The 23220-nt window shown below is 55.6% G+C and overlaps 1 protein-coding gene across 1 annotated transcript; it reads right to left on the reverse strand.

The window, feature by feature from the left end:
• Positions 1-4339: 4339 nt before the first annotated feature.
• ARHGAP25 (Rho GTPase activating protein 25) lies at positions 4340-21302 on the reverse strand. The gene is made up of 11 exons (XM_066337337.1): positions 20928-21302; positions 16825-17018; positions 15410-15497; positions 14929-15048; positions 13268-13475; positions 11710-11842; positions 11067-11140; positions 10399-10520; positions 9703-9890; positions 8680-9227; positions 4340-7974 (listed from the first exon to the last, which is right to left on the reverse strand). Exons 1-11 carry the CDS (start codon positions 20986-20988, stop codon positions 7764-7766), a joined length of 1947 nt encoding a protein of 648 aa, XP_066193434.1. The 5' UTR covers positions 20989-21302; the 3' UTR covers positions 4340-7763.
• Between the last annotated feature and the right edge of the window lie 1918 nt (positions 21303-23220).

The following is a 23220-nucleotide window of genomic DNA, read 5'->3' on the forward strand; positions in this document are numbered from 1 at the left end:
CTGAGATTTGGTGGAATCCGTTTCCTGAGCTGTCAGCACTGGCCCAAAGTTCTGGGGCAGCCAAACTGCAGCACTGGTCCAGCTCTGGCTGCTCTGGGCACTGCCACATCTCAGGGGGGTTGTAAAATTCACGTTAGAATTAGTTGAGGGGAAATGAATTTAGGTTAGATATAGGGAAGGAATTGTTCCCTGGGAGGGTGGGGAGCTCCTGGATCCCTGGCAGTGCCCAAGGCCAGGCTGGATGGGGCTTGGAGCAACTTGGGACAGGGGAAGCTGTCCTTGGGACAGGGGAAGGTGTCCTTGGGACAGGGGAAGGTGTCCCTGGGACAGTGGGAGGTGACCCTGGGACAGTGGGAAGTGTCCCTGGGGCAGTGGAAGGTGTCCCTGGGACAGGGGAAAGTGTCCCTGGGACAGTGGGAAGTGTCCCTGGGACAGTGAGAAGTGTCCCTGGGACAGTGGGAAGTGTCCCTGGGACAGGGGAAGGTGTCCCTGGGGCAGTGAGAAGTGTCCCTGGGACAGGGGAAGGTGTCCCTGGGACAGGGGAAGGTGTCCCTGGGACAGTGGGAAGTGTCCCTGGGACAGGGGAAGGTGTCCCTGGGACAGTGGGAAGTGTCCCTGGGACAGGGGAAGGTGTCCCTGGGACAGGGGAAGGTGTCCCTGGGACAGTGAGAAGTGTCCCTGGGACAGGAGAAGGTGTCCCTGGGACAGTGGGAGGTGTCCCTGCCAAGGCAGGGGTGGCACTGGATGAGCTTTGAGCCCTTTCCAACACAATCCAGCCCATTATTCCCTGATTTTAGACGCCCAGCTCAGCCCAGAGAAGGCTCCAGGCTGACCTCTGACCCAGCTGAACTGGAAGAAGAGCAGATGAACCATAGGGAAAAGGAGCCCTGGGACCATTTCTGCAATCCCTGGCGCTGGCTTCAGCAGGTTTGCTCACTGTGCCCTGCACTCAATCCCCATGCACTAACACAGGCACCCACAGGAGTGTGAGCCCACGCTCACTGCAGACCCACGGGCTGATGCAGTGGCTGGAAAGGGTTGAAATGATTCTATTTTGACTTACAGCAGCTGGTTGCTGCTGAGACAGACATAAAATAGCAACGTTACACAAACACAGCCTAAAATCCTAAATATTCCTTGGATCTTTGCACCAGTTTTGTCATTATTCTGGCAGGGAAAGCCGCTGCTTTCATCCACAGCCACTTTCCTCACTGAGCTCCCTCCTTTTCCCTTGGGATTTCTTCTTCTCTGCCCATTGACAATTTACACCAGCTGCAAATATGGCCCAAGGATATTGACTGTGTGTCTTGTGCTTCCTCTGTGGGCCCTAATTAGTGCGTTGGAGATAACGAGCAGGGAGTTAATGGCAGGGGAGCAGAGCAGGGCGTGCTGGGCAGGGCTGCCCCTCGCCAGCCCTGACACTGCTCAGGGCACAGCACTAATGAGCTCCAGGGCAGGCAGAGGATTTAGTGAGCTAAACCCTCTGTGAGCTCCCCAGAGCTGCAGGACCCAACTGTGTCACCCTCTGGGCAGAGCTGGCTCGGCCAAGCCTTGCTGTGGTGGCACCCAAGGGAACACAGCAGCCTCTGGGGGACTGGGAGCCACTTGGGGCACGATAAAACCTCCGGGAATGAAGAATTGCCCACTCCCAGCTGCTCTCCTGTCCAAGGCCATCCTGCTCCTGCATCGTTCTTCCCAGGGGATGAAACCACTGTCTTCACCCACGTTGCCAATGCTCCTGGCCCCAAAGCTGCTCAAAGGAAGGGTGAAGCCTGGTGATGGAGTTATTGTCACAAATATATTTACTGCGACCTCAGGAACCCCAGGTCTTGGTCTGGCTCTGCTTTGTAGGTGCCCTGCAGACATTTCCAGAGGCTCCATCACTTCTGTGCCTTTTGGAAAAGCAAAAATCTGCCACCCCAATGGCCTGACCTTCACTGGGACAGACAGAGGAACGAGTTTGGCTTGAGCTGAGCACTCAGCTGCAGGCTCTGGCCCAGGGTGCAGGACCTTGGGCCAAGGGCTCTTTGCTCTGCTCCCAAAGCTCAGTGAGGATGGGGAGATGAAGCAGGGGAAGCAAAGATCAGCCTGAGCCCTGCTGGACAAGCTCCAGGGCTGGGATGGGATGTCAGGGAGCTTTCTGCTCTCCCTGCCTCTGGTTTCTCAGCAGCTGACAAACAGAGCCAAGGCTCAGCTGCAGTTTTGTTTTTAAAAGCCATCCTGTTTGCCATCACCAGTGGGGCTGAGGGTCTGGGTGAGCAGCAGTGGATAGGGTGGCTGACAGCAATTCGATGTGCTGCTGCCTCTCTGTGTCCCCTGTGCCACCCCTGACCCCACACCGATGCCCTTCCCCTGCCAGCAAGGGCACAGAGCCAGCTCTGTGGAGACAACGAGTCCCTAAACATGTGTCCCATGTCCCCTGCAAACTGCAAATGGGATTTATCCCCGTTTCACACTTCCCAGAGCTTTCCTTACCCTGGACAGGGGCGATGCAGCAAGGGAGCTTCACATTCCTGGTCCCCCAGTGGAAACATCCCTTCCCAGGGTGTGAAAACACTCCAGCTTCCAGTGGGTATTTTGACCTTTCGCTGCTCTGCGCTGTCTATAGCTGTTGTGTTGGGAACAACTGTCCTTGGGGTGCTTGGCTGACCTCCTGACTCCTTTTGGAAAGGCATTTCCATAGAGCTCTCAGCACTTCAGATGAGCACCAGGCTTCCAGTGGCATCAGAAATGTGGGATGCGTGTGAAGGGAACACTTGACAGCGCTCAAAAATCCATCCCTGCAGCTCCAGGAAGGGACACACGGGGTGAAGGTGTCGCTGAAAAGACTCAAAGCTCCCACTGGCCCCAGGGGTTGAGTGTGGCTCTCACCCAGAGCACGTGGAGCTCAAGGGGAGCCTCTCGGGCTGGATGGCAGCCTGAGGCAGGCTTTATCAGGCAGACCAGGAAGGAAACACGGCAGCCCTGCCAGGGACAGGAAAGATTTACCTCTCACATGCTCAGAATGCAGGTGCCAGGCCGAGGCTTATCCTCATTTCGTTACCCAGAGGTCGAAGCCTGTCTCCCCTGGCTGGGGGAAATCTCTCCCTGGATGCAGCAGAAGCTGGGGCCAGCTGAGATTACAGGAACCCTGTCCCCAGCCCCTGTTGTGGGGACACAGCGTGAGGAGGGCTGAAATAGCACCTCGTGGGTTTATACAGGAAAGCAAATTCTCCCAAGGCGCGCTGGTGGCCGCTGGTGACACCAGGAGTGTCGGTGGCCTCGGCCACAGGGACACCTGAGGGACAGGTTCTGTGTGAAAAGGGCTTTTTTTTGTGAAGGTTCCTCCCGTGATGGGCCAGGCAGAGAACAGCGTGTTTCCTTCTGCTCAGTTGGGGGCTCCTCTGTGGTTTCCCCGAGGCTGAGCACACCCCGGAGCCCTGCCCAACTCACAGCCCAACCCCTGCCCCTGAATTTGAGTTTATAAACCTCATTTACTGAAAAATCCAAGTCCCAGCTAATGGCTGGGCGCTCTCCTCCATGGCAATCCCCTGCTGAGGAAAGGCTTGCAGAGAAAAGGGGAACTCTGCTCCAAGGGAGCCCCACGTGGGGATCCTCAGGGAAATTTTGGCAGAATGGATCTGCCAAGGACTGGAGCCTCTGTGCCACGTTCAGCACACCAGCACTCAGGGCCTGCTTGAACATCTCTTCTTCCTAAATTTTCAGGGTTTTGGGGCTGGAACAAATGAGGATTTTCTCCGAAGAAGAGCTTCTTTGGACAACTCTTAGCCCCTGCTGCTTCCTCCTGCCCACGTGTTCTCTGGCATTATCAGGATGGGGTTTTTTTCCAGGTTATCTTCCCTGCAGGTCATTGTGGGTTTGTAGATCCCAGTGACAGGCAAACAAAGGGACAGTGGGACTGCTGCCAGCCTTTGGGACACTTGTCCCTCCCCACCTTAGTGAACAGTTGTTTGTACACCCAACCTGATGTTTTCTTCCCAAAAGCTGCCAGGTTTGGGGGTGTCCTGCAGCTCCCACAGAGAGGAAGGATGGATGGACTGCAGCCCTCTGGAATCACTGGGGAGAACAACATGTTCTCACTGCTCCTGGGCTCTGGACAAGGCCTCCTCAGCCAGAGGAGGCTGGACACTTCCCACACGTCCACCTCGCCTCCCACAGCAACGTGCTCCTCTGTGCAGTGGCCAGGCTAAAAAAGGAAAGTTCCTATCATGCCAAAAACACAACTTTGATAAATATGGGGGGATAAGTCACAATAAGCGTGACTGGCTTGGGATCCAAACACCATAATGTGGGAAGGATCGTTTTCTTTTCTTGCCTCTCACCCTTGGATACGACCGAGTGAATTCCTAAATGAATTTATTCAGTAAATACCTGAGAAGAGCAAAGCAGACTTTCTGCCCAAGCACACAGAATGCAGTGAGGGGACTGAAAGGATGGCCTGAAAGGTACCTTACTTTCATCCCACACTGCATGATTTGACACTCTGGGATGTGTTGGGATCTAGGGTTCAGCAGCTCTGATGTGGAAAGCCACGTCACATTCAAAGGGAGAGAAAAATCCTCAGTCTGATCTCAGGGTCGTGACCTTGGTAATGCTCTTGTGTCCTCACTGTGCAGCAGGAGGGTTAAGGAGTAAAAAATGTCCTTTTGGAGGTTTCCAAGCCTACAGGACAGGGCTGGAAGGGATCTTTCTTCTCCGTGGTAGACAGCCTGTTGTGTTTTTATGTGACAGGAGCAGCATCTCCAGGGGATCCAGAGCCAATGCCCAAAACCTGCTGAGCTGAAAGGTCACAAAACCCCCACCGTGAGTTTATAATGTCCCCTCTGGGTACAGGAGACATTCTCTGCTGCTCCCAGCCCAAAAACCTTCATGGCCTGGCTGCAGAAAGAGAGGGAGGGAGGAAATGTAGGCTGGGCACCAGTCTGCAGGGATCTCATGTTGTGGGGTCTCCAGCAGAAGATGTGCAAGTGCAGAAAATCCAGAGCAGGCTCTGGGCTGAGCAGAGAGGACACCCACTCCCTGGGGGATGAAAAGGGCACAGTTTCACAGGTCTGACATGGGCAGTTCATGGCTCTCTGTCTCTGGAAAAAAGCTCATTTTTTAAAAAAAAAAAGAGAAATCCTCATTATCTTACAGCACCATCCCACCAGGTGCCCACATCTCTCCTCCAGCCTTTCAGGAATTCCCAGCCCACCTGACCTCTATTGGAAAGTCTCTGTTTCACACATGACTCTGTGAACCCTGCAGATGTTAATGGGTGGAATTTCTTCAAAGGAGTCCCTCTGCTCCTCGCAGCCACGGGGTTGTTTGGCCTATCGGAGTGGAAGCGGAGGAATGCACAGTTTATTTTAAATAACGTGCACTTGTCCTAATCATGGAGATTTCTGAGCCTCAGCCAAGCCTCTGCACGTCATTAGAGTCTGCTGTGAAGGAATTATTGGCCTCTTCACACTTTTGATCTTTGCAGGAAGGAGCCTGTGGCATTTCCAGCCCAGATGTTCACGATGCTGCTCCTGAACCCTACAGAGAAATTTCTCCCTGGTGACTCCTGGGCCTCGCTCAGATTGGTGAGGAGCTTCTTGTAGAGGTGAAAAACTCAAATAACCACTGAAGCAGCTCTGCCAAGGTCATCTGAAATCACAGGGAAGGCTGGGGACTGGCAGCTGTGAAATGGTGGCAAACACTTTGGAACCTCTCAGTCTGAAGTCACAGGACTCACGGTGGGGACTTGGACCTGCAGCAGGAAGAAACTGAGAGGGACTTCAGGATGTGGTGTGTGGGACCTGCAGGTGAGGGAAGGAGAGCTTTGGGTGTCACTGGAGGATGGCTGAGCCTGCTGGGGGTCACCCTGCCCTCCTTGGGGCTCTCCTCCATGACATCCATCCCTCTGCAGAGCTGTGGAGCTGCAGAGGGTCCAGGCCCATTGCCCAATCCTCACCGTGGTCCTCGCTGAGATTTCCCATCGCCAAAACTGAGATCTGAACACATTTCAGTCAGATTTAAACCCCTGTGCTCAGGGGGAGAGCAGAGGACCTTGGCTGTGGGTCCTTGGGAGGGCACCAGGATTGTGCAGGAGACCCACCCAGGCTTCTGGAACAGTCCATTCCCTGCTGTGAGGGTCTGTGGGCAGGACACTGAGGAGCTGTGATGTCCCTGGGGGCTCTGTGCAAAGGAAAACCCCTGGAGTCACAGTCTGTAGGTCAAATGAGCCGTTGAGGGGTTGGATTTTTGAATGCAGCTCGGCTTTGACAAACTGCTCCTTCCCTAGGCTTTACACCCACAGCTGAGCAAAGGTGGGTTCAACACCAAACTGCACCTGAGGCTGAGTCTGGGCTCAGTTTCAGGGCTAAAACAGCTCCCCCTACTCCCAGAAAGACTGAGAGCAGCAAGTGCTTTACACCCAACACTGACTTTTATTCTCCAATAACATTTTCCCACATTTTCCTGTGTCCCTTTCTCCCCCCAGTTCATTTTCCCTGTCACACAGCTCTGCAGCCTGCCTGGAGCTGGACTTTTGCCTCCCCAAAGCCAAGTCCTCAGCAGCCAGAACCCAGAGCTGTGATTCCCCTCACCACGCCTGGCACGTGCTTGGTCCCGCTTGAAAACTGCAGATCTCAGAAAAACAAAAGTTTTTGTGTCCCCCATCAAGGTTCTAGGGCTGGGCTGCTCCCCCTCCTCAAATAAATAAATGAAAGGTATTCTGTAGAAGAAAATAACTGTCCAGAGTCCTGTTGTTGTTCTTTCCTCCACCAAAAGCTGCACCGTGGTACTGCTGGAAGGACTCAGGCAGGGCTGGGGGACAAGCAGAAAGGCCACAAACAACCAGGGGGACACCTCTGGGTCCAGGGGGTCTTTGCACTCATGGGGAGAGACCCAACATCCTCGTTGGGGTGCGAACCCAGGGCTCCACAAGCTGGTTGAGGAAATCCTGTTCTGCACCTCAGAAACAATGAAACACCAAAGCAGGGGCAGTAAATCAGTTCAGATTGGTCATCCTTTGAGGTCTGGCCATCAGGGAAGACACGAAATCCCCGTGCTGGAGGTGCTGATGGCCTCCCCCTGCACAAAGAGCTGCAGGTACAGGTGTGTGGAGGTGCTCTCCAGCTGGGCTGGGTTCAGGAGCACCTGGCTCTGGGGGACACTGACTCAAACTGAACAGCCCCTGAACTGCAGAGGTTTGTGTGACAGTGGGATTTTCTGCCCAGGGCTGTGGTGGGGGCTGGCACAGCACAGCACAGCAGGTGATGCTGCAGGAGATCTCAGACTCTCGTCCTGCCCCAGGAGAGCACAAACCATTGATGTGGCACCTCCACCACCCCAGAGCTGTGCCTCCCCAGGTCCTGGGGCTCCTCTGCCTGCCCAGATCCAGGGATGTTTTGCCCGTGGGTATTTCCAGCAAGGAGACAGGCAGCTGGACGAGGGACACTTCTGGTTTCTTTCTGTGAAGGCACAATGTGTCCATAACCCAAACTTCTGAGTGCAATTCTGACTGAGCAGCAGGAAGTGTTGGCCTGTTCTCCAGGTAACCCAAGCAGCTGAAAGAAGAGTTGAAATAAACATACCCATAAAAAAAAGCTAAAGGATATTCTTGAAACTTTCTGGTTCTGAGCATGAACCAGCCTCTAAGCTCTGGTCTCCTTCCTCCCTGTGGCCTGTGGGCAGGAGCAGGACACTGGACAATACAAGTCCCTGGCTCTGAGCCTGCAATTCCCGTGCCCTGGCACAGCTGCATTTGGGGCCTGTGAAAAGCTGGGTGTCTCCTCCTAGTTGCTTTTGGCAGCAGTTTTACTCGTGGGTTGAGTTAAGGTTTTTATCTCCTCCTCCAGCATCTTGGTTTTCCTCTCCAGCTCCTCCCGCGAGCGCTCCGCGTTCCTCAGCCTCAGCTCCAGCTCCCCACACCTCTTCTTCTCCTGCTCCATGTCCTGGCTCAGCCTCACCACTTTGGCCCAGGCTTCATAGTTGTCCTTCTGGAGACTGCAAACGGAAACAGAGCATGAAAGGATTGGGTTGGGTTGGATTGGACTGGATTGGATTGGACTGGGATTGGATTGGATTGGATTGGATTGGATTGGATTGGATTGGATTGGATTGGACTGGGATTGGATTGGATTGGACTGGATTGGATTGGATTGGATTGGACTGGATTGGATTGGAAAAGGGCTGGGAAATCATTTGGCTCTCAGGCAGTCTGACCTCAGGGCCATTAAGCAGTAAAACAGAGGAGCTGCCCTGAACCTTTCAGTGCTCACATAACTGGATGCAATGAATCAATAAATGTGATTATGTGTATTGATAATGGGATAACAATCACAATAAAATAACAATATGTGGGGCTGATGGAGACAGCCAATGGTGAAATCTGAAGAGTCTGAGGGCCCATTGTCACAGCAATAACAGGAATTATGACAGTGCAAAGGAAGGCAGAAACACTTCAGGGCCATTGAACGATGTGATGAGAGCTGTGGAGTATTGATGCTGTAACAACACATCACCCACGGTGCTGAGAGCACAGCTCGTGCACTGCAGCACATTGATTTCAGACAGCCTGCCAAATCCTGTGCTTTATCATCAATCACTGCTATCACACACTGCACAGCACTGCTGGGAAGCAATCTGAGCAGTGTTTGCTGCCACAACACGAGCTGCACGTTTCCCACTCTGCAGCTGCCTGCAGTTTACCTTCTGATCTGCTCCTCGTAGTCAATCCTCTGCGCCTCCATCTCCTTCTCCAGCCTGAGGACCGTGTTTTGCAGGAACTCCTTGCTCTCCTGCTCAGGGCTGCTGGTGGCACTGGCTGGCTCCTTTGGCTCGTGGCTGGGACTGGGGCAGGGCAGGAATTCCTTCTCGGAGATGCTGCTGGCAGGGCTGGGGCTGGAGCCGCTGCCCTCCCCGCTCTCTGCCTGCGATGGGGGGACGCTGTCACAGGCTGAAGCCCTGTGGAGGTCGAGCAGCTTAAAAAGATCATGAGACAACGTTCTCTTGTGTCCCTCAGAGGCCACGGGGCGTGTGCTGCTTTTCCAAAAGTCACTGGCCAGGACGTTGTTCTTCTCCTTGGTGCCCTTCTCCCCAGGAGCCGCCAGGAAGGATTTCTTCGTGGGTAAAGTCTGAGTTCTTTTCCTTGGCTCTGTTTTCCACGCTCCCGATGCGTCTGTGGCCTCGGTGTCCTCCCCAGGGATGCTCGAGGTGGCAGCTGGACCAGGGGCACTGCTGGAATTGGGGTGATCTCTCTGGAAAACAGAGCACAGCTTTGGGAGAGCCCTGGGGCAGAGGAACCACAGCCACTGCTGGCACTGCAGGGTTGACAAAGAGCACACCTGAACGTGCTGGAGGAACGGCCACACCTTTCCGTGAAAAAACCATTTTGAATTGCACCCCATTTAGCAATTTTTTTGCAGAGATTCCTCCGGAAAAAAGCCTTTAATCCTCAGTGTTTTCCCTTCACCAGCCTGAGCTGAAAAGGTTTCATGTGCTCAGCCAAAAAGCTTTGGGAGTTTTCACATTCCCCAGATTTTCCACAGGAAAGTGGAAAGTTTATCTACGTTATTTTTTCTGATGTAAATATTCCAGGGCTGACAGATAGAGCTTTTTGAACCTATAAATAGCAAGTGCTTTTATGACTCGCTGCCCTGCCAGAGCCTGCCGCAATTAAGCACACACTTAATTAACGTGGGTTTGATTGTTCCCCTGGGGATGAATCCTTACCATCTGGGGGGAGACTCTGGGTGCTGTGCGCTCCTCTGCAGCTCCCCAGCCCACAGAGCTGCGAGGGACAGGCCCTTTCTTCTCAGCTTTTTGGGCAGGTGGGGAGGGAGGCACATCCTTGGACGGGGGAAAGAGCTTTTCGTGGTCACTGATCATCACAGTCATCACCTTCTGGACCCGGGGGGTGCCTGGAGGAATTAGAGATTGTCAGGGGCAAACCCAGTGCCACAGCATCCCTCACACCACTGGGGGTTTCTGCTTGGTCTTTCTGCTGTCTAAAATGGAGATGGAACAGAGAACAATGAGCAGGATCATAAAGCAAAGTAAATGTAGTGAGTGAAAAGTAAATGAGTTCCTGCATTTCTTTGAGTTTTCTCTGCTCCCCCAGGAAGGATTTTACACCTTCCTGCTCTAAGCAGCACAAAAATGACCTCACCAAACTGCTGAATGTGCTGAACTCCATGAAGGGAACACGCAGTGTAATTCCTGAGGGGTTTTATCACCACAAACACCTTTACAGCCCAACAAAGACATGGCCTGACTCTGCCCTGCTGGACCCACTGTGCCCAGGCACATTTCTGCCTTCCCTTCAGATCCACCACAGAAAATCTTTAATTTCAAGGCTGTGGATGATGCAGCTCAGGATTTCAGCATGCCAGGTGTTCCTCTGCCAGTTATTCCAGGAGTCCCTTGTACCTCTCATGATGGTTGCAGGGTCCTCTATCCTGGGCCTGATGAGGTTCACTCCAATCACTGTGGCCAGGTTATCCACACTCATCTTGTTGATGCTGGAGTTCAGTTGTATTTCGTAGAGAAACCTGCCAGGATTGCAGAGCAAATATTTCACATCAGAGGTGGAAGATTGCAAAAAGCCTCACTGGTGAAAAAAACCCATCCTGATTCATCCTCCCAGCTCTTCCTTTCAGTCACAAGGACAGAAACACTTGGCCTTAGAAGTGAACTAGAGCTGAGTCTTAGTGGGCCCAGAATAAAAACCACCATGTGAGGACTTTTAACCACCTTAGGAACAAATCAGAAAGGAAGGGAGTCACCTCATCCAATCTTCAGCCAGAGAAAAACCACCCAGGCTGGGTGAAACCCTGAAGTTTTGGCACATAAGGATTGTGTCTAGGAAAACTAGACCTGGTTTTAATTCTCAGGGATTTATAAGTGAGTTTGAGGGTGTGATTCACACAGACACTGTGAGGGGGTTACCCCAGGGGCTGAAATCCTCCTCTACAAAAGCCTCCAAGGGAACCAAAGCAGTTTAAGAAGGCTCTGCCTGGAGGAATCCTCCTCTGGGAGGACATTTCTGCTCCCCAGCACTGCACCTGAGCTGCCCGTGCCTGGAGCAGAGCACTGACCTGCAGATGTAGCTGAGGAGGTTGTAGTTGTCTCTGGGGAGGAGGGACAGCTGCTTCAGGAGCTCCTGGTGGCCCTAAATGGTGAAAAACAGCTCCAGGAGGATTCACAGACACGGATGGACCCAAACCAGCTCTGGGTCACTCCAGTCATGCCTGTGTGGGGTCTCCCCCTGGACACTCCACCAGGGCAGTGGGGAGTCCCCATCCTTGGGAGTGTCCCCAACACGTGTGGTGGCACTTGGGGACGGGGTCAGTGGTGACCCTGGGGGTGGTTGATGATCTCGGGGATCTTGTCCAAACTCAGTTAACCCACGACTCTGATTCTCCTGGCATTTGTAACTCCCCTTGGAGTCACATTTCTCTTTGGGGCACGGAGAGGTCCTGCAGGGCTCAGCAAGGAGGGGCAGCTACAGCACATTTTGAACCCCGAGGAGAAGCAGAAATTTAAGCTTTAAAACTCACAAACCCACGTGGCCAAGTTGGGAAACCCCCCTGGCTTTAGAGGGAGCCTTTCTTTTTAATTTTTTTCCCCCTCCCCACATTCCAAAGCTCAGTGGCCGATACTGCCCTTGGCACCTCCAGCTCACAACGTGCCCTGGCACCGATTTTAAGGCCAGGAGGAAGGAAACAAAAGCACCTCTACCTTGGTCTCATCAGCTTCCAGAGCCTGCCCACAGAGCAGGAACTCCTCATACTGCAGCCAGGGCACCACGGGCTCCGGGAGCTCCCGCAGGTACAGCTTCAACAGGGAGGCCACGGTGTGCACATCAGTATTGCTGCAAAGGGCAAAGGGAGACTCAAACCTGCCTCTGCCTGAGCCCTGGGAGCAGCTGTGGAGACACACAGAGGTGGAAACAGGAGGCCAGAGCAGCCTGGGGGGATCCACAGCCAGGGAAATGAAGGTTTGGTGGGGATTATCCCCCACCTTGAGGGTGGCAGGTCCCAGTGTCCACACCTGGGCTGCACTGGGGTAGCAGGAAATTCACTTAGAGGGCTCCTGCCTCCTCCCAAAGCTGAGTTTTGGGCAAGCACAAAGTCACAGCCTCAGCTTCACCCAGGTGCCCTTCCCTTGGACATCCTGGATCCTGGCAGGCAGTGCCCGTGCTGGCTGCTCCAGCACCCTGACACAGCTTTGGGCACAGCTTTGGGCACTGCAGCAGCCAAAGCCAACAGCAGCTGGCCCTGGCACGACACAGGGACTGCCTCCACCTCCCTGCTCTGTTTTGTGAACCTAAAAATGGCTTTTCTTCACCCACTGGACACCTACGGAGCCACCTTCTTTAACGAGTGGGAGCTGCAGTTCTGGAGCAACACCCTGGCTCTTGTCACTGCCTTCAAATGGGCAGAGAACCAAGGCAAAGAGAGCAAAACCCTTCTCCCATCTCCCATTCCACACAAAGCCCCTCTCCCATCTCCCATTCCACAGAAAGCCCCTCTCCTATCTTCCATTCCACACAAAACCCTTCTCCCATCTCCCATTCCAAGTAAAACCTTTCTCCCATCTCCCATTCCACACAAAACTTTTCTCCCATCTCCCAAAACCCTTCTGCCATCTCCCATTCCAAGCAAAGCCCGTGCTGGGCTCCCAGGGGTCCACATGCAGACCCCCCCTGCTCAGGCTGCCTCCCCAGTGCGGAGCTGGCAGAGCCTCCCCGGGATTCCAGAGCAGCAGCAATTACTGGGGATGTTCTGCCAGGACAGATGTTTGCAGCTTTGCAGCCCTTGTATTTACATCCTGTCAAAGGGGACACTGTCAAGATCACGGGCCTCTAGTCTGACCTACCTTGAAGTTGCTAAACTCTTATGAACTTCAAGCAAAAACCCCCCAGGTCAGTTACTTTTAGGCTTGGTTGGGGTCGTAAAATTGTAAAAATTGTACTATTTCTACCAGCCTGCATGTACACATTTTTCAGAGCTGTGTTTTTAGGGGCTTACCAATACCCTCCACTGGGCAACCCTGGGTGTGTGCACTGCAGCAGCAGCTTCCTAACACTCCCCATCAATCCTGCCACGTGCTTTTCTTTATCTCCAGGAATCTCAGCACCCTCTCACTCTGGTTTTGTGCTTTCTTGCTGAATCCTCTCCGGTCCTCCAGCCCTTCTGGAGGGTTCAGCTTTCCTGCTGGCCACTGCTGGGCTCTGGGGGGGGACTGGCTGTTTTCCCCGGAATTTCGGGCTGGCAGAGGGGGGATCTGGGGTTACCTGTCGAAGGAGGGTCTCTCCCCGGCGTCGAAGGCGTCCCGGAGCTGTCTGACCAGGTTGTCCTGGCCGGGCAGGCGGAAGATTCCCTCCTCTCCCACGCCGTGCTCCCGGATGAACTCGGAGCATTTCTGCACCAGGATGGGCACCTGCTGCTGGCCCAGGTTCTGCTCGTAGGCCATGGTCTCTGCCAGCTGCTGCCCGAACACGGCTGGGGACAGGGCACGGCTCAGAGCTCGGCAGCAAGCCTCACCCCTCAGTTTTTCTATTTCCCACATTCTGCACTGTGTTAGTAAATCACTCTGAACTTCGTTTCCATTTGTCACTTGCTCACACTTTGAAATAATGACCATAAACCTGTCACTGTGCACGTAAATCTCTTTTTTTTTTTTTTTTTTTTTTTGCCTCTCTGCTTTGGTAGCTGATGCTGAATTGGTTGTTTCACTGCAGATTTCTTGCTCTGGGGACACCTCCCCGGGGCTGTGGGAGTGGCAGCAGCCAACTCTGCAAAACCACACCGAGACTTTGGAGATGCTTTTGCTGTTCTCTTCACACCCTGCAGCAGCTATTCTGCTTCTTGATGTGCAACAAGTTCACAGGAGCTGGGCCGTGGGGCTGCTCCCAGCTGGGCTCTGGCCAAAACCTCCCCCATGCAGGGCTTCCTCTACAAGCTCATCTTGCCCCAGTTTACACTGAAGCAAAAAATCTCAACTTTGGGGAGTTTTGGGATCTGCTAACCAGTGTATTACGTAAAATGCAGCTCCATACTCACTGACTCTCTGCTGTCCTCTGTGCTGCTATAAATTTATATTTTCTTTCACATAAAGTCACTTAATTTAGCTGCAAGAGACCGACAGCCTCCTAAGTTTAAAAAGGATCAGAGGCAGAGCCGTTATTAAATCTTAGAGGCAGCTGGGACAATGCCCTGAGAATTCCTGTCTCCATGCTCCTTTCAGCTGGGTGATGCTGCCTCCCCCAGGGCACAGCCTGCTTCGGTTTGGAGGCACAAAAACTCAGCGATGCAGAGGAAAAACAGGCTGGGAGAGCTGGGAGCATCCAGCCTGGGGAAAGGAAAGCTCCAGAGAGAGCTCAGAGCCCCTTCCAGAGCCTGAGGGGCTCCAGGAGAGCTGGAGAGAGACTGGGGACAAAGGGTGGAGGTGCAGGACACAGGGAACGGCTTTAAGCTGAAGGAAGAGAGATTCAGATGGGATTTTGGGAAGGAATTCCCAGCTGGGAGGGTGGTGAGGCCGTGGCACAGGTCCATGGCTGAGTGTGAGGAGGGTGAAGGTGTGTGGAGAGCAAATGGAGGCAGAAAAGGACGGGCTGAGCAAGAAAAGGCAGAGGAAAAGCAAAGCCGGGAGATCATCAGGTGAAATACAACCTTTGTTTTTTTCAAGGCTTTGTCCCTGAATGGGAGCTGCTCTCCAGGACATCTTCGGGCTCCAAAAGCCCACGAGGAGGCTGACAGAAGGAGATGAAGCCAGCCCAGAAATGTTCATCCAGGCTCGGCTCTCCTCAGCACTGCCCCTGTTTGCAGCAGCTCCCAGGGGAGTCACAGGGGACACCTTAGAGCCCTGTTTTCCAGGGATTTCTGAGCCAAACCTCCACCCAGAAGTGCTGCAGGCCCCAGGACAGTGGGAGATCTCCCCTGCTCCCCTTTTTACCTCCCGAGGCCGAGCCCAGCGCCCTCTGGATGGATTTCACCCACTCCTCCATCTCTGCCTGGGAACTGGCCATGAGCACGCAGGAGTCCTGCGCTGCCCGGCTCTGCTCTCCGGCCACCCCTGCAAAAAACAACACCTTGAGCCAGGAGAAAAGACACATCCCTGCTGTTTTCTCAGCTAAACCCTTCTGCCTCCGGATTTCCCCCGTGAAAGTCCCGCTGCCTGCAGGGGAAGAGGAGCCTTGGCGTTTCCCACTTTGAGAGCTGCAAGGAAGGAACAGAAACTGCTGCAGCTGCAGCTTGGCAGAGCTTCTCCTCACCCTGGGCCCAGCCCTGGGGTGGGGATATTGAGGGCAAAAAATTCATTTTGCCACGGAACGGTGCTCTGGGAGCCTTGGAAAGGAGTGGGACACAAGGACAGGGCAAAGAGGGGATGGTTTGGGGTGGCCAAAAGCTCGAGAGGAGGAGGGAGGCATCCTCACCTGGGACGATCTCGAAGATGAATTTCCCTCCTTCTTCTGGGTTAGTGGCTGGCACTTTGATGGTGCTGCCCTGGAGGGACAGGCAGCCCTAGGACAGAGCAGAGCAACCCCCTGAGTGCCACCTCTGCCCTCCAGCACCCTGCAGGAGATCATTTCATGCAGGTATATTCCTACAGGGACACCGCAATGACTTTCCCAGCAATGAGGGCCACTTCTTAAATGCCTTTTTTTTTTTTTAAGTGATTCTCAGAAGGAGAAAACTGGTCCTTTTGCTCTTTCCTATTTTTTTTTCTTGTCAGTTCTTGTGCCCTTTTAGCACTAGTTGGGAGTGAAGGAGAATGGATTTGGGAAAAACCCATTTCTGCTGAGCAGAAATGTTCCTTTAACACAGCACCACTTCAACCCAAAAGGCAGCCCAAAGCTGGCAGGAGAGGAGCAGAGGAAAAAGGTGAAAATAGAGTAAAAAAAAAAAAAAATAAGTGAGTAAAAAAAAAGTGAGTGCCCAGTTGTTGGGCTCAGAGGAAGCCAGCCCAGAGCAGGCACCTGAGGAACTGAAATCCATCACTGATATTCCTGGTCAGGACCTTTCCCCTCTGCTGCTGCCCAGAGGCAGAAAACTCCTTTAACACCCAACCCCATCCCAAAACAATGATGGAATTACGGAATTCCAGAATGGGAAAAGATCCTCTTATTCCACCCCTGCCATGGGCAGTGACTGTCCTGGGCTGATCCCAGCCCCATCCAGCCCGGCCTTGGGCACTCCAGGGCTGCAGGAACAGCCAAAAGCTGCTCTGGGAATTCCATCCCAGCCGCAGGAATTCCATCCAGCTGCAGGAATTCCTTCCCAAACATCCCACACATCCCACCAATCCCACCATCCCACACATCCCACACATCCCACCAATCCCACCATCCCACACATCCCACACATCCCACACATCCCACCATCCCACACATCCCACCATCCCACCAATCCCACCATCCCACACATCCCACACATCCCACACATCCCACCAATCCCACCATCCCACACATCCCACCATCCCACCAATCCCACCATCCCACACATCCCACCATCCCACACATCCCACACATCCCACCATCCCACACATCCCACCATCCCACACACCCCACCAATCCCACCATCCCACACATCCCACCATCCCACACATCCCACCAATCCCACCATCCCACACATTGCACACATCCCACCATCCCACACATCCCACACATCCCACCATCCCTCTAGGAGCTCCAAGCCATTCTCCGTTTCCTTAGTAAAAAGCCTCTGTCCTCATCTTTCTCCTCAGCTCCTTTCCGGAGATCTCGGGGTGATTTCACACCTCGAAACCGGCCCCAAACTTCTCCTCATCCGCACCCCAAATCTCCCCACAGGGGAGCCCCGGCTGCCCCACCTGCGGCTTGCCGTCCTCCTCGTCCTTGTAGTAGAGCAGCTGCTGTCCGCGGAGCACGAAGAAGCGCAGCTGCCAGTTCTTGACGATGGAGCGCTGCTTCTTCAGCCAGCCGCGCTGCAGCGGCCGCTGTGGGCCGCGGGGACAGGCCGGGCCGGCCTGAGGGGGCTCTGCGGCCAGCACGCTGCGGGAGCGGCCTGTGGGGACAGGGGACATCGTGTGGGGACAGGGGACACCGTGTGTGTGGGGCCTGAGGGGGCTCTGCGGCCAGCACGCTGCGGGAGCGGCCTGCGGGGACATGGGGACACAGGGACACTGTGTGTGTGGGGACACTGTGTGTGTGAGGCCTGCGGGGGCTCTGCGGCCAGCACGCTGCGGGAGCGGCCTGTGGGACAGGGGACATCGTGTGGGGACAGGGGACACCGTGTGTGTGAGGCCTGCGGGGGCTCTGCGGCCAGCACGCTGCGGGAGCGGCCTGTGGGACAGGGGACATCGTGTGGGGACAGGGGACACAGGACACCGTGTGGGGACACTGTGTGTGTGAGGCCTGCGGGGGCTCTGCGGCCAGCACGCTGCGGGAGCGGCCTGTGGGGACAGGGGACACTGTGTGGGGACACCGTGTGTGTGGGGACACTGTGTGTGTGGGGACACGGGGACACTGTGTGTGTGGGGACACCGTGTGTGTGGGGCCTGCGGGGGCTCTGCGGCCAGCACGCTGCGGGAGCGGCCTGTGGGGACAGGGGACACCGTGTGTGTGGGGACACTGTGTGTGTGAGGCCTGAGGGGGCTCTGCGGCCAGCACGCTGCGGGAGCGGCCTGTGGGGACATCAGGGGACACTGTGTGTGTGGGGACAGGGGACACAGGACACTGTGTGTGTGGGGCCTGAGGGGAGCCTGCGGCCAGCACGCTGCGGGAGCGGCCTGTGGGGACATGGGGACATCGTGTGGGGACACAGGGACACCGTGTGTGTGGGGACACTGTGTGTGTGGGGCCTGCGGGGGCTCTGCGGCCAGCACGCTGCGGGAGCGGCCTGCAGGGACATCAGGGGACACTGTGTGTGTGGGGACACTGTGTGTGTGGGGACACGGGGACACTGTGTGTGTGAGGCCTGAGGGGGCTCTGCGGCCAGCACGCTGCGGGAGCGGCCTGTGGGACATGGGACACTGTGTGGGGACACCGTGTGTGTGGGGACACCGTGTGTGTGGGGACACTGTGTGTGTGGGGACACGGGGACACTGTGTGTGTGGGGACACCGTGTGTGTGGGGACACTGTGTGTGTGGGGACACGGGGACACTGTGTGTGTGGGGACACTGTGTGTGTGGGGCCTGCAGGGGCTCTGTGGCCAGCACGCTGCGGGAGCGGCCTGCGGGACATGGGACACTGTGTGTGTGGGGACACCGTGTGTGTGGGGACACTGTGTGTGTGGGGACACAGGGACACCATGTGTGTGAGGCCTGAGGGGGCTCTGCGGCCAGCACGCTGCGGGAGCGGCCTGTGGGGACATCAGGTGACATCGTGTGGGGACACTGTGTGTGTGGGGACACGGGCACCGTGTGGGGACACGGGGACACCGGGGATGGGGGGACAGAGGGACTCAGGGAGTGGGGACACCACAGGGTGTAGGGTAAGAGAGACGCAGTGTGGGGACACAGGGACACGGGGAGTGGGGACAGAAGGACACCAGGGTATGGGGACACAGGGACACCAGGTCTGGGGACAGAGGAACACCAGGTCTGGGGACACAGGGACACTGGCTATGGGGACACAGGGACATGAGGAATGGGGACAGAAGGACACCAGGGTATGGGGACACAGGGACACTGGCTATGGGGACACAGGGACATGAGGAATGGGGACAGAAGGACACCAGGGTATGGGGACACAGGGACACTAGCTGTGGGGACACGGGGACGCGGGGAGAGGCTCAGCTGCCGAGAGAACCGGCCCCAGTGCCGAAGGAAGTGGCTGCAGCCGTGTGCCAGCGCGCGCTTCCTTTTCCCTGCGTGGGAGCGATTGTCTCGCAGTGAGAACGAAGTCATGGGCGCTGCTCTCTGCGGTGGGCTGCTCGGGGTCTAACGGCACCGAGCGGTTTGTACGCCCTGCCCAGGGCAGCAGGGACGGCAGAGTGACCCGAAGGCTCTGCAGGTCACGGTTTTGCCCTGGGACAGCCCGGTGTTCCCTTGGAGCACCTCCTTTTCCAGCACATCCCTGCAGCTGCTCTCAGGAAGGAGCCACCAGGAGCTTTGGTGGTGCCCCCAAAGCGTTTCCTGCACCAACGGCCTTCGGGGTTGGGCATTTCCTCCACAACATCCTCACTCCTCCCGCTGCAGGGAGTGATGTCTGTCCTCTCCCCAAAGCCAACAAAGGGCAGAGGGGGCACCAAGGTGCCAACGCTGGCTCCTTGTCCTTGTCCTGGGCAGAGCCCCCCTGGCACCCCCCTGCTCCTGCCCTGGGATTTGCAATGAAAAAAAAACCCAGAAAGAGAAGGGAATTTGTGTTTCATTGAAATAAAGAGCTCTGGGGTGTCCAAATGCTGCCTGTGCCACGGCCAGAGCTGGGGCTGAGCAGGGGAAGTGTCCTCAGGCCACGAGCAGCCAGCGGGGGACAGTGACAAATCTGGAAATACTGCAAACATCTGCAAACGTGACTTGACATGTCTGCAAATGAAGGCAGAGCAGCTCTGGAGACAGTGCACACACACAGACACACAAACACACACACAAATACAAACACACAAACAAACTCACAAACACACTAACTCACAAACACACACTCAAAAATACAAACACACTAACTCACAAACACACTAACTCACAAACACACACTCACAAATACAAACACACAAACTCACAAACACACAAACTCACAAACACACTAACTCACAAACTCCCACGCACAAACCCACGTCCATCCACCAGCTGGAAGCTGCAGAAAGCACCAGGGGTTTCATCACGAGCAGATTTTCTTGAAGAACAGCAATTCCTCAACACAAGTTCAAGCCCATCTCCACCCTCTGCTCCCCAGCACCCTTGGGTGTCTTCCCTGGCCTGTTTTTTCTGAGCTGCTGATTTTTTCTGACTTCACCCACTGCTCCACAGCCTCTGGATAAAAAATATTAATTAACCTAGGAGTGAGCAGTGCAAGAGTCCAGGACACTTCTGTGATAATTCCGTGGGGATTTCTCCCCAGAGTGTGGGAATGGCACTGAGCCTCTGCCCAGCTCGAGTTTCTGGCCCATCTGAGGTCTCACCCTGCATTTGGGGCTTCCATCCCTTCGTTTGGAGCTTTGTGTGCAAAGAATGGTTCAGGTACAAGTGGCTCCAGGCAGAAATCCAAGTTGCCTTTGCAGGAAAATCCAGCCCAGGCCAACCCTGCCCAGGAAGGGAGAGCAGAGCAGAGCCCAGCTGTGTCCAGCCTCTGCCCAGGGACAAACCCTGCCCCAGCGTGGGCCCTGGCCGGGTTTTGGCACCAGTGCCAGGAGCAGAGATGGCCTCAGGGAACGAGGCTGGGCTCTGCCTGGCCACAGCATCCCCCTAAACCCCCTCCCTGGCTGCTGGAGCCAGCCACAGGCCCTGGGGTTTTGCCCTGGGAGCACACACAGGGGTCTGCACTCCTTCCCAGAGGTGTTCCCTGGTGGTTTCTGTGCTGGAGAAGGCTCCCGGGGCGGGTGAGAGCCCTGCAGGGCTGGGAGCGGGGTCAGGGAATGCCAGGGTGAGGCTGTGCCAAAGCCCTGGGCAGCCCGGAGAGGAAACCACTGATGTCAGAGGGGCTGGGACACTGAGCCAGGGCCGCGTTCTTTTCTCCAAACTGGGCCATGCCACCATCCCTGAGCCTGAGCCTCACCTCCTGCAGGGCTGGTGCCACCAGAGTGAGCCTGGGAGGTTTAAATCCTCCCAAACCCGGATTTGGGGGGCAGCAGCCCTGTTCCCCTGCTCCCAAAAACATCCCTCACTGACAACTCTGCCAACCACTCCTTGCAAATCATCTGCAATTCATCTGTTCTCTGTCAAAAGTGGCACTTGGGGGCCAGGGCCAAAATCTCAGCTGGCCTTGGCCACAGCCCCTGACGCAGCCCCGGAGGGCACAAAGGAATAGTCACGGTACCTATTTTTGAAGCGTCCGTCTTCAGGTTGAAATCCCAGTTCCGTGGCAGCTTGAGGGACATTTTGGATCAGGAAGGTCTTTTTTTTTGTTTTTGTCCCTCGAGGTGAGTTTGCTTAGGAGATGGTCCCGTGGGGATCCCCCCAAAAGGCAGCAGTAACTCAACGAGGGTTGATTTGGCAGCGAGCTTCCTGCTTCTGAGAGCAGCCGTGCAAAACCCCATAAAAGTCCTTTCCTGCCTCGCTTTCCTGCCCAGCTCCGGCCTCCCCAGCGATGCTCTCAGGTGATGGCCGCTGTGGTCCCCTCCTTGTCCCCTGTCCTGGCTGATGGGGACCCTCAGCCCAGCCCGGGGCCGCTCCCCACGCGTCGCTCGGGGCATTTGAGGAAGTGGTGTCAGGAGCTCTGGGTGTCCTCCTGGGGCTCTGAGAGCTGCCCCCAGGAGGAACAGCCCAGCTCCGGCCTCCAGGGAACCTCCTGCTCAGGGCTGAGCTCAGGGTGACATCTGTGCCTGTCCTGGGGCATCCTCTGATGGCACCGGGGGCTTGGGTTTTTCCTGTTGGTTGCTGATGTGTCCCTGCGGCTGATTTTGGGGTTTTTACAGGGGTAAAAGCCAAATGGGGATGAAATGAGGGAGAAATGAGAGAGAAAAGGCCATGGAAGTCTGAGGGGTGAGCACCAAGGGATCTTGGAGCCATGAAACAGGCTGGGCTGGGAGGGACTCAAAGCTCATCCAGTGCCACTCCTGCCATGCCAAGGACACCTTGCCCTGTCCCAGGGACACCTTCCACTGTCCCAGGGTCACCTTCCCCTGTCCCAGGGACACCTTCCACTGCCCCAGGCTGCTCCAAGCCCCATCCAGCCTGGCCTTGGGCACTGCCAGGGATCCAGGAGCTCCCCACCCTCCCAGGGAACAATTCCTTCCTTGTATCTAACCTAAATTCATTTCCCCTCAACTAATTGTAATGTGAATTTTACAACCCCCCTGGGATGTGGCAGTGCCCAGAGCAGCCAGAGCTGGGCCAGTGCTGCAGTTTGGCTGCCCCAGAACTTTGGGCCAGTGGTGACAGCTCAGGAAACGGGTTCCACCAAATCTCACGACCACTGACGGGAAGTGCTCCGAGCTCCCAGCCGTGGCAGTGTCCCCCCAAATCCTGCTGGAGGCTGCAGCCCCATCTCCCCCCACCCTGGGAAAGCCCAGGCCCCGTTAGAGGGAAGTTGCCCTGAGCAGAAGCAGGAACAGCAGCAGGGGGATGAGCAAGGACGTGGCTGATGGTTCCTGTTGTGATTCCCAGCCCAGCTTTGTGTCCAGAGGCACCTCCAAAGGAGATTTCTTTTCACTGTTCTAACATAAACTGAGGAAAGGAAGGAGCTGGAGCCTGCACGGGGTGCCTGGTCACAGCACAGCCAGGGTGGAGCCTGCTGGGGTTAATAAATTCAGGTTTAATTTGGGTTAATCACAGCTGACAAACTACTTTGTTGCTCCGGGCAGTGACTGGAGCCAGCTCAGAGATGCCCAGCTCACAGATTCCAGCGGCCAGAGAACATGACAGTGTGGAATTTCACAGCAGAGCAGCCCAGGCCATTCCCCCAGCCCAATGGGATTAACCCCAAACCCTCCTGAACTGGCCCCATCCCTGCTGTACCCTGAGCACAGGGCCCTGACTGAGCCCTGCATTAAACACCATTTTGAACTCTCTGACATCTGCAGGAGCTGTCACACTGTGATCCTGTTTGCCCTGGCTGTGGCAGGCCCTTTCCCAGCCCTGTCACAGGCAGGATGTCACGAGGCTGTGTCCCCTCCTCCGGAACAGAAACCCTGCTGGAGCCCAGAGCTGCCCTTCAGCGCCAGGCTGGGGTCCCAGCACAGAGCTCAGCCCCCCAAAACTGCCCCTGTGACAGCCCAGGGCTGCCCCAGCAGGGAGCTGCCTCCAGCCCTGGGGAAGGACACCACCAGAGGGAATTATTTTTTCTTAGCCCTCAGTCCTGAGCTGAACCATGGGATGGGGAAGGGACCTGAGGAATGATCCAGTTCCAGCCCTTTCCACGCACCTCCCAGTGTCCCAGTGCTCCAAGCCCCAGTGTCCTTGGGCACTGCCAGGGATCCAGGGGCAGCCCCAGCTGCCTCCTGAGGAAACTCTTCCTTCCCAATATCCCAAACCTTCCTTGCCTCAGAAAGGCCTAAAGAAGGCCACTCTCAGCCCAGAGAGTTGTTTCCACGTCCATCAGGAGCTCGTGCACAGGGCTCACTGTGTCTGGGGCTGGAGCACAGCCAGCTCCAGGATTCCCACTGGGAACC

Source organism: Sylvia atricapilla, chromosome 28 (genome assembly GCF_009819655.1).
Source record: "Sylvia atricapilla isolate bSylAtr1 chromosome 28, bSylAtr1.pri, whole genome shotgun sequence".
Taxonomy (NCBI): domain Eukaryota; kingdom Metazoa; phylum Chordata; class Aves; order Passeriformes; family Sylviidae; genus Sylvia; species Sylvia atricapilla.